The sequence below is a fragment of the Choloepus didactylus genome, chromosome 3, assembly GCF_015220235.1.
Source record: "Choloepus didactylus isolate mChoDid1 chromosome 3, mChoDid1.pri, whole genome shotgun sequence".
Lineage (NCBI taxonomy): Eukaryota > Metazoa > Chordata > Mammalia > Pilosa > Megalonychidae > Choloepus > Choloepus didactylus.
Genome location: NC_051309.1, coordinates 41,731,241 through 41,748,989, shown reverse-complemented (window position 1 = coordinate 41,748,989; position 17,749 = coordinate 41,731,241). Strand labels below are relative to the sequence as shown.

Below are 17,749 nucleotides of genomic sequence, written 5' to 3'. Positions count from 1 at the left end.
AATTATCTCATCTACTTTTCTCAGTAACCCTATGAGGAAAAGTATATTATACCCATCTCTCAATTCAGAAAACTGGGACCTGAAGAGGTAAAATCACTTGTCCAAAGTCACAGAGCCAAATCCTGTGGTAGAGGCAGGATTTGAATGCCCTTCTTCTGGCTTTAGACCCCACATGCTCAATCACTATGTTATACTTAGAACATTTTATATGCCATTTACAGTTGATTAAACATCATTTTAGTCCCATTTCTATAACTCTTTGGAAATAAGATCCTTGGTCAGGAGGCTCCTCCTTAAAACAACTGTTTTATGCAAATATTAGTTAGACTTATGTTACCTTTACTGAATCGCAGAGTGAAGCTCACCTCCACAATGAAACCCTGCTCTAAATTTGTCCCTCCGGTGTTTTGGGTTTGAGTAGTATCATCCTATTTTGTGCAGGCTGAGACACTGTGTAGTGTATCTTAGCCCTCCAATTTAATTTTTCTTCTCAAAAGGCACTGTGATTTCACCAAGTCCTCTTCCTATGGGTTCTGCCAGGAGTAGAAACCCTGTGAGAGATGTCTCACCTCTTCTGGATGGAAATAATTTGTTGGTGGTCAGGGGTTCTCTCTGATCAAGTCATAATTTAGAGGAGGAACTTCAGTTCTATGCAGCATGCTGGATGGCTGGGCAGCACTATGTGGTACTTTCTACTGGTCTCATATGCTAATGAACCCCTAGAAGTCACCAGCTAACACATTAGGAGAAAGTCCTCTGTTTAGACTGCTTCAATTTGAACATAAAGTTCCTGTTTCTCTTTACTTCTTTCTCTTTTTGAAAATGGATATATATCTTTAAAAAGCCCTAATTTCACTTCTCTGATATATCTGGTTGATTTTTAAAATAAAAATATTAATAATATTAGCAAATTCAAAGGGTATAGAAACATAGACAACAGAAGGTGGACCAGCTTCTCCCCAGATAGCTTCCACTGACACGACAGGCAATAGGGTCTATGAGTTTGTAAGGGCCTATGGATATATTTAAGAGCTGGAAAAAATGTATATTGGCTCTAAGAGACAAAAATTAGAAATTAATATTTATTTACATGAACTAAAATATATTACTAGGTCAACTGGTCAACTATAGCTCAAATACATTCAACTCTTATATAGTTATATATAAATAATATTTAGTGAAGAATGTGGTTATATTTTATTAGATTTGTCGTGATGCAGAGGGACTTCCAAAAGGAGCTGTGCTTGGAGCCTTTAAGGGACTCATAGTGGCACTGCCTTCCTCCTACCTCCCTCCCCCCAAATTTCCTTCTAAAGTCAACAACTCTAATTTGTTTCTTTTAATTTCCTTCATTAAAAAAAGGGCACATATCTACATGTAAGCGTCTAGACTCAGCTTTTCCCACTCGGTAGTACATGTCGGAGGTCTCAGCAGGTACAGATGGTGGTGGACGCTGTGTGTGCCGCCCAGGATCACGGAGCTCATTCCCCCACCTGCTGGGAGTGCTGTCTACTGACAGCTCTCAGCTGAGCACATACCCGGGACGTGGCTAAAGAAAGCTGGCTCCCCCAAGATGGGACTACCACGACTGGTAAACTGGGAAGTGGGTGATACACAGGCTCAGACCTGTGCATTAATAGGGGACATCTCTGAAGAGTCATCCAAACCCCTAAACTTCCCATGGAACAGCCTGAGATTTCAGGTACAACTGTATCACAGTTCAACTTCTCCCTTGGCTTAATCCTGTTTCCCAATTCTTCACTTTCTTGCAAGGCTTATTCCCGAGAGGACTGCACGGTAAAACTCCAGGACACAAATCTCTGCCTCAGTTTCTCTCCTGGGCATCCAACCTAGGATGTGGAGCTATGTCATACTTTTTGATGGCTGCATGGTATTCCACTGAGGGGATAACAGTTCCCTACGGCTGGATCCTTTGGTTGTTTCAAGTATTTCATATGTTCCTGGTGCACTCCTTCGCCTCCTTCCAGTCTGCTCAAACATCACCTTGTCACCAAGGTCTACCCCTCATCTCCTTTAAAACTTTAACCTGTACTCCTGATCCCTCTTATCCTTCTAGCACTCTATATAATTTCCTTATGCATTATGTTTACTTTTTAAAGCATTTTATTATTTTATTAGTTTATTATTAGTTTATGATTATTAATGATTATTAATTAATATACTAGCATGTACGCTGTACCAAGGCAGGGATCTCTGTCTCTTTTATACACTGCCATGTCTCAAGTGCCTACAATAGTGCCTGGCACAATAAGTATTTGCTGAGTGAGTTCTATATTGACCATCTTTGTACATATATATCTTAATGAACTTTTGTAAAGGCTCAACAGTGGGATTGCTGGGTTAGAATCTATGTGCATTTAAAATGTGATAGTGCTAATTGCTCTTGGTGAAGGCTGCAACCAATTTACATTCCCTTTAGTTGAATTTTAGAGAAATAGAGTGATTTTAAAATACTGACTGCATTTCAGACTCTTCTATCAAAGATTCAAGATATTAGAAAAAGTTGTGAAGAGTAGTTGTTTAGAAAAACACTTGGCTGAGGTTGTTGCACTCAATTAAAACAAACTGCAATGCAGCAAAAAAAGAAGGAACAATTAAATTCCCTTTTGCAAAAGTGTTTGCTCTCCATAATGATGGCTGGTGCCCACTCTGTAATCAGATACTCACTTCTCATTAGGTTTAAAATTAACAGGAAGTGTTACTGGACTGATAATGTTTGCCTAGCAAACAGAAATTCATTAACCCCTGTGCCTTAATCATAGACTGTAAAGGAAGAAATGCATTAGTCCTATTATCTTTTGCATTGATGATCCTTGAGAATTTTCACATTATCACTAATGTCACCTTCAAAATTGAATCCATGAGATACTGATAGTGATTTATCGATATCAAAGAGCTCTCATTATAGTAATATTTTGACAGGTTTGCCATTCTTCACAATAGACACTGTCATTAATTCTGACAGTGCTGGTAGAAGGGTTTCATTAAAATGTGCAGAAGGTAAAGATTGTGTAACTTGGGAGACAGTGGGGAAGGGGAACCACAATAATTTTGAAAAGGTAAAAATACATTGTTTTCCTTTCTCAGGTACTCAGGTACTACAGAGCTTTTACTTTGGTATATTTGTATATATTTCAGCATTGTCGATTTTCATTTTGATTATTGGTCTATCACTCTTAGCCATACATTTTAGGAATCTGTCAGGTCTTTTATGCTTGTGGGGAATCATATTCAGTTTTTACAACATTGCTTTGAAATTATCACCAAAATCATTTTTTTAAACATTTTTCCTTTCACATTCTGGTTTCCGCCTAGATCTTAATTTTTAATTGCATTTGATGAACTTGTCTAAAGGTATGGGCAGCAGATGATCAAGACTTCTTAAAATGTGATGACATTGTGGCTGTGCAGGAACCCAATGCAAGAGTTATGGTCTCTACAGAAATGATTGTTTGCTGAGGAATGTTTGGTTTCATGCAACATTGGGAGATTGCTTTTTCTCATTTTCCTTAACCTTAGGCTCAAAGTAGTGAGGCAAAAGACAAAATATAAAAATACAGACTAGCAAAAGGTCATTTGACTTTATGCGTCTTTCCACTTAGCATGATGGCTACAAGTATCCTTCCCCTTCTATGGATAGCCACAGAATATGGAATTATATTCAGGAAGTTAGAAGGAACCTTAGAATTTATCAAGCTCCCCACTCACACCTTTGCAAACAAGGTAACTGAGTCTCAGAGAACTTAAGTGCCTGGTGTAGCTAGTTCATGATTCAAGCTGTGATCACAACTTAGTAGCAGAGTCAAGGTCAGGTTTCAGGTTTGTGGCTCCTAGTACAGTGCTTTTCCAAGAGAGGTTCACCTTCCTAATGTTCTTGTTCTCCAATTCTTCTCCTGCCAACTCTGAACAGTTCTATGATTGTGACTGTAAGAAGCACTGATTTCTATTTCTAGTACTCAACCGAGAGCCCTGTGTCTTCTGAAGGACTGAATGTTTTGCACTCCTGTGTCCAAGTGTGCAAGTGGAATTACCCAGGGGATTACATGAGATTTCCGAGTAGGAATCAAATGCAATTGAACATGGGGCAATTTATAAACCTTCAAGAGCTTCTCTACTGCTGTGAGTGCTCTGTTTCCCATAGGTTTGTTTGCCCCATGGTAATAAACTGCTAATGCTGCAAAGCCCTGGGGGTTGATCTTACGTCTCTACGTAACAGTTGTGCCTGGACTGCCTCTCTCATCCCTGATGTATCACAATGTCACACGTTTGAGTCAATAATAACTACATAAAGGCGATTATGTTTGGAAGACTTTACTGGGATAATACTTGTCCCTTCAAATCATTCTTTAGATTTTCTCCTAATCCTTAATATTCTTCCACTTCAGCTACTTCAGATGATAGATTCAATGATTGGCCTCAGTTCTCCAAACTATCTCCGCCCCCACATCCTGGCCCTTTGCCATGTATTTTTTGAATCTGAAGATTTTATTGAGATATATTCACATACCATATATTCCATCCAAAGTATTGCCAGGGAATTTCGCAATCCCTTCTACATAGGGGGAGCATACTTCCCCATGCCTGGACTTTAGGCTTAGCCACATGACTTGCCCTGCTCAATGGAATATCAGCAGGCAGGATGCTTGCAATGTTAGACATGCCCTCCTCTGCACTTGAGTCATTGCCATAGGAGCCTCCTGGGAATGGGCAGCTCCTGAATGCTGCTTCCTAGGCAGCTGCTGGCCCTTTCACCTGGTTTCCAGCATGAACACATGTGGAGCAGAGTCTCCCCAGCCATGCAAGGCCCAGCCTCCATGAGTTGACCCAGCCAATCTGCAGATGCATGAGAAACGAACGCTTACTGTTGTTTGCCACTGAGATTTTATAGTTGTTTGTTACACAGCATTACTGTGGCAATAAATGACATACTTTGAGATATCTAAATTCAGATTTATTTTTATTTATCTTAACACTGCCTTTGGTGTGCACATTCTCTCATAATTCAGGAAAATTCTCAGCTCTTATCTTTTAAAATATCACCTACCCAACATTCTCCCTATTCTCATCTCCTGATATTTATGTCAGGGTATGTTGGAGCTTTTCAACTTACTCTTCAAGTTTCTTAATTCCTCTGTCATAGTCCCCATCTCTTTATCTCTCTGGGCTGCCATCTGGATCAATCAATTTCTTATCACTGTTTTCCAATTTATGAATTTTCTTTCAGCTGTATCTAGTCTACTGTTTATCTCATCTACTGAGTTGTATTTTTGTTTTAAACTCCGATGAGGTATTTTTTGCTTCCAGGATTTCTGACTGCTTCTTTTATCATCTGTCTCGATTTATATCAGTTCATGTCAGCTGCTTTTGTTCCAGAATTTCTTGTTCTAGCCTTAAGGATATTATTCTTTCCTTTATCTCCTTAACAATTCAAGCATACATATTTTAAAGTCCTTTTCAGAAGCTTGCTCTATTTTTTTTTAATACCTAAAGAGTAAGTTCTCCCATTTGTTGAATTTATTGACCTTGTTACATGATGTTTGAAAACCTTAGTTTGCAAGCACATTTTAAGTAGGAATTTCTTAATGTGCATGGGTCTGTATGATTGGTTCCCTTCTTCACATTCACCTTTTCACACTTGATTTGGTCCCCTCCATCTAGATCAAGCCAAAGTCTTATCTTGGTAGCTTAAGGTATCCATTCCATGGGAATATTTCAGACTAGTTTCTGAGCCAGTAAATAGCTTGGCCCAGTTCAGGCTGCCTAACTGTTCCTACTCTTTGTAATCCTGGGTAACAGCCCAGTATAGACCATAGTCTAGGATGGCACTTATAATTTTTTAAGCCTCTGTTCACAGACAGTTGAGCCCTATCGCAACACACTGTTCAGGCTATGAGTCTGGCTACGGCACCTCTCTATCGGTGGGATATTTGTGATCTCTATTATTTCTTGGGAATCAAACTCTGCCGGTTTCCAGCCTTGGAAACCACAACTGCAGTCTCCTTTTACACTACACATTTTGGTTCTATATCAGGTCCACAAAGATACTTTCTTATTTTAAAAGTGTATATTGCTGAGAATCTAAGATGATGGCTAGGTGAGACAGGGCAAAAAAACACCTCCGTGAAAAATACTACATAAAAACCAGAAAGTGACCCAGAACACCATGGCCAGTGATGCACCAGCTGGACAAGGTCTGCTAAATCCACAGTGAACGTGCATTTGGTGAAACCAGGAGCCTGCATTCTGAAACGATTGAGTGCGTCGGCTGAAAGTCCCATGGCCACGCTGAGGTGTGGGGAAATGGTGGGCTGGTGTTTGGAGACGGATTAGTTCTTTAAAAAAAAAAGCCCAGGAGTGGCTGCCGATACGATGGGGATAGCCGCGCAGTGAAGCACGGCGGGAGCAGGCTGGGCTAACGCCTCGGTGTCGGGCGTGGAGGATACCCCTTCCCACACCTGCTGCTGATTGTCTCGAGACCAGAGGAGCAGAGGGAAGCCAAAAGGAGGAAAAAAAAAACCATTTCTTGCAGCCATCTCCTCAGCGAGCGCGGGACGCTCCTGCCCGGGGCCAGACCCACAGCCCAGAGCCGTGCCAAGAAACCCAGTGTGACGGGGAATCTTTCCTGCAGCACTAAACACAAGCCACAATATCAGCCGTGGACAGTGGCCTTTAATACACCCACGGCTGATTGTCCCGGAGCTGGGAGGGCGGAGCTGTGTGAAAAGGGGGAAGTTAACGCGTCCCATTCAACCATCTTTGAAGTGGGCTGGGAGTGCCCCTGCACGGCCCAGCGACCCAGGGCTTCCCTGGAGGCCGCGCACACTAGTGATGTGGCATGGCCCTCCCTCAGCAGAGGTTCTGGAAGAGCACAGCTGGGAAGGGGAAACCGCTCGGAAATCCCAGGGACCCTATGTGAATACCAAGGACTTGTGCATCAGCGGCAGAGACAATCGGTGGAAAGGCTGAAATGAAGGCTTAGAATCCTGCAACAGCCTTAAATCTCCAGGAATACCTGGGAAGTTTGATTATTAAAGCTGCCCTGCCTGCCTAACCACCCAGACACACGCCCCACATTCAGGACGGACAGCACCAGCAACACACCCTAACTTGGTGCACCAACTGGACCCCACAAGAATCAGACCCCCACACACCACAAAGACAAAGTGGGGGAGAACTGACTTGAGGGGAATAGGTGACTCACGGACGCCATCTGCTGGTTAGTTAGAGAAAGCGTACGCCACCAAGTTGCAGTTCTGTCAAATTAGGGATCAAGTAAAGCAAATGCCAAGAGGCCAAAAACAACAGAAAATATTAGAGCATATGAGACAACCAGATGAGATGGAGAACCCAAACCAAAACACCCAAATCAAAAGATCAGAAGACACACAGTATTTGGCACAATTAATCAAAGAATTACAGACAGGTAACAAGGGCATAGCTCAGGATATAAAGGACATGAAGAAGACCCTAGAAGAGCATAAAGAAGAAACTGCAAGAGTAAATAAAAAAATAGAAGATCTTATGGAAATTAAAGAAACTGTAGGCCAAATTAAAGACTCTGGATACTCGTAATACAAGATTAGAGGAAGCTGAACACAACTCAGCCTCCTCAAGGACCACAGAACAGAAAATGAAAGAACAAAAGAAAGACTGGGGAAAAAAATAAAAAAAATCGAAATGGATCTCAGGGACATGATAGATAAAATAAAATGTCCAAATTTAAGACTCATTGGTGTCCCAGAAGGGGAAGAGAAGGGTAAAGGTCTAGAAAGAGTATTCAAAGAAATTGTTGGGGAAAACTTCCCAAACCTTCTACACAATATAAATATACAAATCATAAATGACTGGCAAACTCCAAATAGAATAAATCCAAATAAACCCACGCCGAGACATATTCTGATCAGACTGTCAAATACTGAAGAGAAGGAGCAAGTTCTGAAAGCAGCAACAGAAAAGCAATTCACCACATATAAAGGAAACAGCATAAGACTAAGTAGTGACTACTCAGAGGCGAGAAGGCAGTGGCATGACATATTTAAAATTCTGAGAGAGAAAAATTTCCAACCAAGAATACTTTATCCAGCGAAACTCTCCTTCAAATTTGAGGGAGAGCTTAAATTTTTCACAGACAAACAAATGCTGAGAGATTTTGCTAATAAAAGACCTGCCCTACTTCAGATACTAAAGGGAACCCTACTAACAGGGAAACAAAGAAAGGAGAGAGATACAGAAAATTTTAACAGATTTATATAGAATATTACAACCCAGGTCACCGGGACACACATTCTTCTCTAGTGATCACAGATCTTTCTCCAGAATGGAACATTTGCTGGGGCATAAAAACAAGCCTCAATAGATTAAAAAAAAAATGCATTTGCTCAAAGCACATTCTCTGACCACAATGGAATACAAATAGAAGTCAATAACCATCAGAGACTTGGAGAATTCACGAACACCTTGAGGGTAAAAATGAGGGGGGGATAAAAACATTCCCGGATAATCAAAAGCTGAGGGACTTCATCACCAGTAATCAGTCCTACAAGAAATGCTAAAGGCAGTTGAGCAGGCTGAAAGGAAGGGACACTAAACAATTGACTGAAACTACATGAAGAAATAAAGATTTCCAGTAAAGATCACATGGTAAATAAAAATACCAATACTACTGTATTTTTTATTTGTAACTCTACTATTTACTTCCTACAGGATCTAAAATACATAAACTGTAATGATAAATCAGTGGTTTTGGACTCAATGTAAAATATGTAATTTTTTACAAGAACTACATAAAGGTGGGGGAATGATGGAGTATAGGAACATAGTTTATGTGTCATATTGAAGTTAAGTTGGTATCATAGAAAAACAAGATTGTTATAGATTTAAGATGTTAAATTTAAGCCCCACAGTAAACACAAAGAAAGTATCAGAGAATATGACCATAGAGATGAAAAGTAGGTAGGGGTTCCGAGAAGTGGGGGAAGGGGCAATGGGGAGTTAAGAAATGAGAGTAGGGTTTCTGTTTGGGGTGAAGGGAAGGGAAACTTCTAGAAATGGATGGTGGGAAGGTGATAGCATTGCAACATTCTAAATGTGATTAATCCCACTAATGGAATGCTAGGGAGGGGTTGGAATGGGAAGATTTAGGCTGTGTATATGTTTCCACAATTGAAAAAAAAAAGTCTAAATAGATGACAATTAAATGCCAAAGATGATCCTGGATGGGATCTGAGGATGGAGGAGAGGAGACTCAAAGGGACACAGATGGGACACACACACACACACACACACAAAGGAAATACAGAATGTAAGCTTTGTATCAATGTTGAATTCCTTGAACTTCCTAGCTGCATCATGCCAGTGCTTAGGGAGTGCTCATAAAGGGGCTGGAGGAGGCTGAGACTTGAGAGAGTTTGGTTTGGACACAAAAGAATGTTCTTGTCCATGGGAAAGGTATATGTGAATTATATTGTTTGTTCAAAGATATGTGCAGCTTGCTCACATATGTTCAGAGGACAGAGCAACAGATGATGGATGATAGATGGGGAGGGAGGGAGGGAGGGAGAGAGGGAGGGAAAGAAAGAAATGGTGGTGTGATAGGATGTTAAAGGTGGTGGATCGGGGTATTGGGGGAGGGGGGTCGGGGTATGATGGAGTTCTATGTATGGGGTTTGTGCTGTTTTTGCAATTCTTCCTATAAGACTGAATTTATTTCAAAATAAAATCTATTAAATTAAAAAAAAAGTGTAATTGCTATTATTTTGGCTACTATTACTATGCAAAGTCACAGCATGTTTTGACCAGAATTCTCTAAAAGATGCCTTAGGATCAATTTAGGTATGGTATTCAGTTATGTTTCTATTGCATTCTTTGGAGTTGTGATGATCAGTGATGAACAAGTTGGCACCTGCTTTTTTGAAGATGTCTCCAAATTGTTCAAAGGGATTCTGAGAATGTGAATCAATGTTTCAAAATCTCTGTGATCTCCCTCATGTGTCCTTTCCCATATTGGGTGCAAACAAGAAAAAATGCCAAGATTTCTTCCCTTTTTAAAAAACCCCAGCATGTAGCCAGAACCATAAAAAATAAGCTTCTGGAATTGGTGGTGAAACTGATGAGGATTTCAAACAGAAAAGAAAAGCATGGTAAGCAGTACTGTGAAAAGGTCCTCCAGAGTCCCGCCATGAGTTGACCCAGCCAATCTGCAGATGCATGAGAAACGAATGCTTACTGTTGTTTGCCACTAAGACTTTATAGTTGTTTGTTACACAGCATTACTGTGGCAATAATTAACTGGTATACACCCCTGTGTGACCCCCGCCCTTTAAGTGTGGGAAGGACTGTGAAGATGATGGAATTTCACCCCCAGAGTAGGTTACATTACATGGCAAAGGTAAAGGGATTTTGCAGGTCCTTAACCAGTTGAATTTGAGTTAGTCAAAAGAGATCTTACTGGGTGGTCCTTATCTAATCAAGTGAGTCTTTAAAAAGGCCTGGGCCCTTCCTGATGGGAAATATTTGAAACAAGAGAGATAATCCTGCTGGCTATGAGGAGGACGTGGGGGCAGCCTCTAGGAAACTGAGAGTGACCTCCGGCTGAAAATCATCAAGAAAATGGAAGGTCAGTTCTTCAACTGCAAGGAACTGAATTCTGCCAACAACCTGAATGTCCCTGGACGATGACTCTGACTGCTAGATAAAACTGTGGCCAGCTGACACCTTGACTTCTGCCTGGTAAGACTTGAGCAGAGGGCCCAGTTAATCCCACCTGAACTCCTGACCCAGGGAAACTGTGAGATAATATATATATGTTTTTTTAAGCCCAGGGAGCTGTGGTTACTGTATTAGTTGTCTAGGGCTATGGTAACAAAGTACCATAAACTGGGTGGGTTTATACAACAGAAATTTATTGTCTCACAGTTCTGGAGGCCGGAAGTCCAAAATCAAAGTGTTGGCAGGGCTGTGCTCCCTCCAGAGGGTCTAGGAAGAATCCTCTTTGCCTCTTCCCAGCTTCTGGTGGTTTGCTGGGAATCCTTGGTGTTCCTTGGCTTGTAGATGCATCTGCCTCCATCTTCCCATGGCCTTCTCCCCTGTGCCCACCCTAATCCAGTCTGGCCTCATTGTAACTACTCACATCTTCAAAGATCCTATTTCCAAATAGAGTCACATTCATAGGACCAGGGATTAGGACTTGAACATATCTTTTTTGGGGACACATTTCAACCTGTAACAGTTACACAGCAATAGAAAATAATACAAGAGGGCATACTGAACCTCATTATGATATTTTATGGATGATGTGCAAATGTCATACAATCCCAGAGAAACCACTTGTCTACCAACCACAAGAAGGAAAGTGGTAAAGGTGACTGGCACAATGAACACGCTGGTCCACGGGCAGGACCCTCTCTGTGCTCTTCAGGATCAACTGCTGCACAGGGTCAGGGGAGGACCACGAGAATTTTGAAGTGGTTGCTATAGTAACAAGATGCTATTTGTAAGCTTTGTGGTGCCTCAGACACAGGGAAAGTTCAAAAGCAATACCAAACACAAGCACAGGCTACAGATTAAGACATTGATTTCAAATCCAGCCAAAAGTTGAGCACCTTCCAGTTGGGAATGGGATCTGCCCAGATAAACCACATCCTGCTTTTTAAGCCTAAAGCCACGATCATCTACCGGTTATACTTGAATCAGTTAACAAAACCCCGAGGCCTTGGAGAATAGCCAGTCCAGTGGAACCAAGGCTGTACTAATTTGTACACATGCAAAGGTCAGATTACAAGAGGACACCGAAGAAGATGCTAGACGGTAAATTCAATGGGCAAGTTGCCATTCGGTTCATGGAAAACCTTGTAAGGATCCAGTGAAGCATGGAGTTGAATGATGAGGTGTAGCCACTGACTGATGAGAAACCAGAACAAACAGTCAGACCAACCAGGGGCAGAGCAGTTGCAGGCAGGAGGGCTTTCTTACGGAAAAGCTTCCAGATAACATACGTGGTGAAAGGGGAAAATTCAAAACACCTGTGTTGCTACACATGGGGCAAATGAATGATTTCTGTATTTACTGTGGAAGGAAATTATAATTAAATTTTTGGTAAGAAATAGATCCTCCATCATATCATAGAACCTGCCAAAGCACTGAATTCATTGTAATCCAGGGTGGTTTTGGACTTCATTACAACTGGAAGCACCCAGAACTCTTTGCTATTTTATAGCATTAACCATGAACAGAGTCTTAAGATTATGATGGCCATATTATTTATTTTTCCATAACTTATTCTAATTTAACCAAACTTTTAGACTCCAAGTTTTTAGGTTTTGGTTCAGAAAGCATACCACTCCTAAGTGCAGCACCTGGAGCATCAAGTTTGGCCCAATGGTCTGGAGCACAGGTTTGGGAGTGGGGCAGCCCTGGGCTCAGGTCCTTGCTCCTTTACGGCCGGAGGCATGGCTTCAGGCATATTACTCACCCTCTCTGTAAAATGGGAAAAATAACTATAGACTACACCTACCCAGTAGGCTTTTCCTGAGCATCAATGAGATAATCCTTACAGTAAAGCATTCATCATCATGCCAGTGCTTAGGGAGTGCCCATAAAGGGGCTGGAGGAGGCTGAGACTTGAGAGAGTTTGGTCTGGACATAAACACATGCAGACAAGGAATGCCAATGATTTAAAATTTGACCCACAGCACTTGTTTTCTACTTAAATGGTATCATATTCATTTTTGCTCCCAGGAATGGAATATGCAGAGTGATATCTTTTACGCTGTAAAGCATTTTTGAGGACTTTATATAAAATCACCTATATGGCTACCTCAAAAGTCAATTGTAAGAATGAAGAATTAAGTAAAATGTCAGCTCCATAAGAAGCTTACTATTGAATCTTATCCAACACGAGATTCTCAGGGTTTAGAAAAGTATCTGGTAGGTGCTCAATAAATGTTTGTGAATGAACGAATGAATGATACTCTGATAAACATGATAGACCTGTAGCAGTAAAAAAGACCAATAAAACATTAATTAATTTAGGTGATTTAGAAGGCAAGGTCAATATAAATTAGGTAAAAATATGAATTACAGATGACTTCTTAAAAAATGATGACTGTTTATGTTGCAGCCTGAATAGTAAGGTGGCCACCAGAGGCAGATCTGTGTTTCAGAACAGTAACTGGCGGCAGTGTGGGTTGGGGAATAGAGATGGGTCCTATAGCCACTGAAGCGAAAACTGATAAAGGCCGAGAAAGGGCAGTGACTGGTGAGAAGCAGAGGAAGGACTGCATACCAGCAAAGGTTCTGCAACTGGACAAAGAAGGCATCCAGTTATGGTCACATTCCCCTCCCTCATCAAATTTTGATCTGTGAAAGGACATGAGATTTTTGTTTACTGTTTCATAATAAAATTATTGATACAGAAAGCCTTACACACATACAACTAAATAACAATCTGATATACATGTAACAGATCCCCTTCACCATGAGGAATAAAATAGTAAGTTCCAAAGACCCAGGCTGTATGGCTGCCAACAGGATGTGACGGATGGAAACAAAGGTTAACTTGAGGGTGCCCCTAGGCTGACTGGGGGATGAAGTCATTAGAGGAGGTTGGGAGAGAAGCAAGGTTTGGAAGAAGAAATGAGCCTAGGCTTGGACATGATGAGTCTGAGGTGTCCACGGGACATTCCGGTGGAGGCAGACAACCAGTGGACAGACGGAAGAAGGGGTGCGGAGCCTAGGAGACCGGGATTTGGGTGTCATTGGTTTGTCCGCCACAGGAAGAAATTGTCCAAGGTATACAGCGTATACAGTAAGAAATAAAGAGCACTGGAAACAGAGTGTGGGATAACGGGGTGTGGAGAGGAAGAGAAACTGGGGAGACTGGGGAAGGAAGAGAGATTGGAATAACGGAAAGCAAGGGAGAATGGTGGCAAGTGATGGTGCTACATCAAGCACTGAAAAGTGGCCATTGGGTTTAACAATTAAAAGAACATTCAGGGCTTTTACCAGAGTGGATTCAATAGGGTAGCTGTAGTTTTGTGAAAAGTGTAATATTTACAAAAGCAAACATGAAGAGAGAGCCTGTTCAAAGGAACAGAAAAGGATGGAAGAGAAAGTCCAGAAAAAAACCCAAATTCATACAGGGAAAAGATGGATTATTCAATAAATGGTGTTGACAAATGGTTAGCCACCAAAACAAACAAATAAATAATACATATATGTGTCAGATTACCACATCATTGCATACAACAAAATAAATTCCAGATAGTTCAAAATATCTGGAAAATAAAAAATGTAAAAGTACATACGAAAAACATTTCACGAGATTTTTGTTTTCTGTTTCATAATAAAATTATTGATATAGAAAGCCTTACACAGCATACAACTAAATAACATTTTAATATACATCTATATAAAATAAAAATGTAAAAGTAATAGAAGAAAACATGGAAGATTTTTTAATAATTTTGGAGTGGAAAATACCTTTATAAATATGATACAAGAAACCCAGAAGCCATGAAAGTAAAAATGGATAAATGGGACTACATAAAAAAATTTTAAATTGTACATGGGAAAAACACAGCAAACAGAAAATAAGAGTTGGAATTTGTGGGACAAAGGGCTAATTTCTTTAATCTCTAGATAATATATAATCAGTAAGAGTCAACAACCTACAGAAAAATAGAGAAAGAATTAGGATAGGTCACAGAAAAAGTTTTTTAAACTTACAAAAAAAAGTTAATTTCCTAAAGAGAAACTACTCCTGTTTTATCTATTAGTTTGGCAAAGATCAAAATGTTTGATAATATGGTGTGATGGTGAGTGTTTAGGAAACATGTAATTATATTCTTTGCCAATAGAGAATGTAAGCGGGCCCAATTTCCAAGGAGGAAAATTGGGAATAACAAAATTTAAAAATGCACTTGGATCACTTACAAGGAATGTGACAAGATCAAATTTAACATGCACACTGTAGAAATCGTGGCTGCTTCTTGGGAGGGTAGTCGATGGCTGGATAGAGGACAGGGGAAGGAGATTTAGTTTTCATTGTATAATGCTTTGTACTTCTTGAGTTTAGTACCATGTGCATATATAATCTTATCAAAAAGGTAAATAAAACAATTTATGAAAAATAAAAATAAATTATAACAAATTCTGAACTACGGGGGACTATATTCGTTCATTCATTGACAAAAATGTATTTAGTGCCTACAAAGCAACAAGCTTTAGGTATTGAGTGTTCATGGAGCTTATGTTCTAGTGGAAGGAAGACAGAAAATACTCAAGCAAACAACAGATAAGAAATGTGAGGGGTTATAGTATCTATGCAGGAAATCAAACAGGGAAAAGTGATAGCAAATAACTGGAGGTGGGGTGCATTTTTGGATAGGGCAGTCAGGAAGGCCCCTCTGAGGAGGCCACATTTGGGATGACACCTCAAAGTGATGCGCTATAGACTCACGTTTTTTCTAGGAAGCAGGAGGCCTCATCCTCATGGAGAGATGGTGTCCTCTTCAGCAAACAAAACAAGCTCCTCTGCTTTAATCTGACTAATTTTGTCATTTGTGCATGTGGTACCCAAGGCATACCTCACCCTCTCATCAGTGATAGAGCAAATCTGTCCTCCAGGCTCTCACCAGAGAGAGTTAACCACTACCTAGTTCCTGCAAGAACCCTCCTGAGAAAACTGATAAGTGACAGAGATGGAATTAGGTGAAGGAAACCTATCCATTTTTCCCAGATGGTCTAGGTTCATGAAATTAAGTATCTGGCCTTAAATGGTTTGTGACCGTGGTCCAGAGGGGTGGGGTGAAAGACCTCAAGGTAACAAACTGGACCAATTCCCGGCCCAGCACAAGATCCTCATAGCTGTGGAATGTGGACTATACCTGGGAATAGGTGAGGTCGATGATCTGAGAGCAATTATCACCTGTAGCTGCCTTAGTCCTTCTTCTCACCCCCCACCTTCAAGATGAAATATCTTTGCTAAATTATCTTTGGCATTTTTAGGTTATGCCCTCAGCATTCACAAAGAGCAGATGTAAGAAATGGTCATGTGAAGAATATTTTGACAAACCTGCACCAACAAAGATATTGTCCAGTATACTTTCTCTTTGTATAAGAATGAATACAGTGAATTTCTTTAAAAATTTAATACCAGAAAAAAAATTCCCTAATTAAATTTTGTTTTATTCAGTCAATGATACCCAAGAAGCTCAGCCTTAAGGTCAATGCTCAATTACAGCAACTCTATTATAAATTAGCCTTGGCCTTCCTATCTGTATTTTTTTCCTATTTGTATTTCAATGCCCTGTTGATGAATGCCTTTTATCAAGGTGTCTCAAATCCATTTAGCAAGTAGGTGAGTTGTACATTTTAAAAAATTCAAGTGGGATGATAAACACAAAGCTTTAAGAAAACATTACAATTTTTTAAAAAAGAATATATTATAAAAGTTCAAATCTTGTATTTTGAGAGACAACAAAATACAGTGATTAAAAGTCATACTACATGGTTCAAATCCCAGCCCAGGCACTGCTGACTTTTTAAAGTCTTAACCTCCCTGTGATTCAGCTTCCTCATCTGTAAAATGAAGAAAATGAGAGTACCTGCCTTATATATAGGGTTATTTTGCAGAAGAAATGTATTAATATATGTGAAGCCTTTAGAACAGTGCCTGATACCTAGTAAGCACTGAAAAAGGATTTATGTTCCTATTATTTTGTGGGCTGATGTTAAACTCTTATCAGTATATCCTATCAAGAGTCTTCACTTTATCCATTCAAATGCAGCATATAATGCTTACCTACTGTGGCAGACGCAGATGAGAGCAGAGATTTGCCCCAGGAGCCCCAGCCTGCCCAGCCCCCTCCGGGCAGAGAGGCATCCGCAGCCTGTAGAAAAGCAGATTAGTCACAAAGTCAGCAATTCAGTTTATCCCTGAACAGAAAAACACCCATTCATTTGAAACAAAGTTAAAGAAAAAATCAGCAACAACCATATCTCACTGGCTTACAGTTTACAAGGGCTATAAAGATAGCCCAATCCACATTGCAGTGTGTACTTTGGAATCAAATTGGTTAGTGATGGTGTTGGCTTCTGCAGGCATGGTTTGAAGAGAGGCATTTGCTATTATCCAAGTCCCAATTCTCCCATTATCTGGAAGTCAGGCACAAAAAAGACAAAGACAAGGGCTGTGTGGGGGTAAAGATATAATATATAAGGGCGTGAGAGTGATTTGAAAACCTTTAAAACAACCTTAATCCAGGGAATTCTTACAGAGCCAAACAACCTTGCTTTTCAAGGTAGTCACCTTTCAGACCTCTGGGGTGGTGGAGGGAGCTTTGGCATGGATGATAGGCAACATGTATACAAAAGCAACAATGAGCCTAGAGACGAGTTGCAGCAACAGGAAGCCTTGCAAGATAGACATTTCTTGAGGAGTCCAGTCTACTCACGATCCCTGTGACTACATCTCTCACCCACAATGATAAGACTGTCTCCAGCCTTAGTTGAAGCACATTATTTTGCCTAGGAATTGGGAATTGAGATTGAGAGATTCTAGTTCAGTTTGGGCTGGTTGCTTGAACATATACATAAATGTGAGTATCATTATATATATTTGTTGACTAAATTACTGAAATTCCCCCATTTCCTTAGTTAGGTGGGCATTAGTTTCTGTTACTTGCAACCCAAGAGTCCTGACTCAATGAGCAGAACCACAGCTGTTCCT

The 17,749-nt window shown here is 40.4% G+C and overlaps 1 protein-coding gene across 3 annotated transcripts in view; it reads right to left on the bottom strand.

Moving 5' to 3' along the window:
• The window catches only part of FAM114A1 (family with sequence similarity 114 member A1), a 70,379-nt gene that overhangs the window by 35,802 nt on the left and 16,828 nt on the right, over nucleotides 1-17,749 (bottom strand). For 2 of the 3 annotated variants that reach the window (XM_037829587.1, XM_037829588.1), the window contains exon 3: nucleotides 16,823-16,910. In XM_037829587.1, the coding sequence (XP_037685515.1) occupies nucleotides 16,823-16,910 (88 nt within the window). Of the gene's footprint in view, nucleotides 1-16,822; nucleotides 16,911-17,749 lie in introns of those variants that run through there. The other variant, XM_037829590.1, reaches the window with a different exon arrangement.